Source organism: Penaeus monodon, chromosome 20 (assembly GCF_015228065.2).
Source record: "Penaeus monodon isolate SGIC_2016 chromosome 20, NSTDA_Pmon_1, whole genome shotgun sequence".
Taxonomy (NCBI): domain Eukaryota; kingdom Metazoa; phylum Arthropoda; class Malacostraca; order Decapoda; family Penaeidae; genus Penaeus; species Penaeus monodon.
Window position 1 is genome coordinate 44,037,115 of NC_051405.1, and position 361 is coordinate 44,037,475.

A 361-nucleotide genomic window follows, 5' to 3' on the forward strand; every position below is an offset into this window, starting at 1 on the left:
CTTTTATACCCATATTTTTACATAGCACTACACTAGAACCTCAGCCCTAATAAATCAAAAACTTAATTCAACACAGCTACAGTTAGATACTGGCAGTACATTGCCACTCATTCCACCTGCGGTAAATCGGAAAAACAGAAAACAATTAAGCAATCACAAAAAAAAAAGTTCAGGCAAACTTACCGATCTCTCACAATAAGCATTGATGAGCTTCTTGAGGCAAGTATGTTTCTTGATCTTGAAGTGCACCACTTGGCCATCCTGACCAACCACCTTCAGATTGATGTGTTCGCTCGGCTTCTCCTCCTTCTGAAAAGGGATTGGGGCGTACAATTTCCAATGACATACGCTTTTATATAAA

The 361-nt window shown here is 39.3% G+C and overlaps 1 protein-coding gene across 1 annotated transcript in view; it reads right to left on the bottom strand.

The window, feature by feature from the left end:
* The window catches only part of LOC119585856 (small ubiquitin-related modifier 3-like), a 13,343-nt gene that overhangs the window by 8,431 nt on the left and 4,551 nt on the right, over nucleotides 1–361 (bottom strand). Inside the window, exon 2 of the mRNA XM_037934588.1 lies at nucleotides 184–309. Within this exon, the coding sequence (XP_037790516.1) occupies nucleotides 184–309 (126 nt within the window). The remainder of the gene's footprint in view (nucleotides 1–183; nucleotides 310–361) is intronic.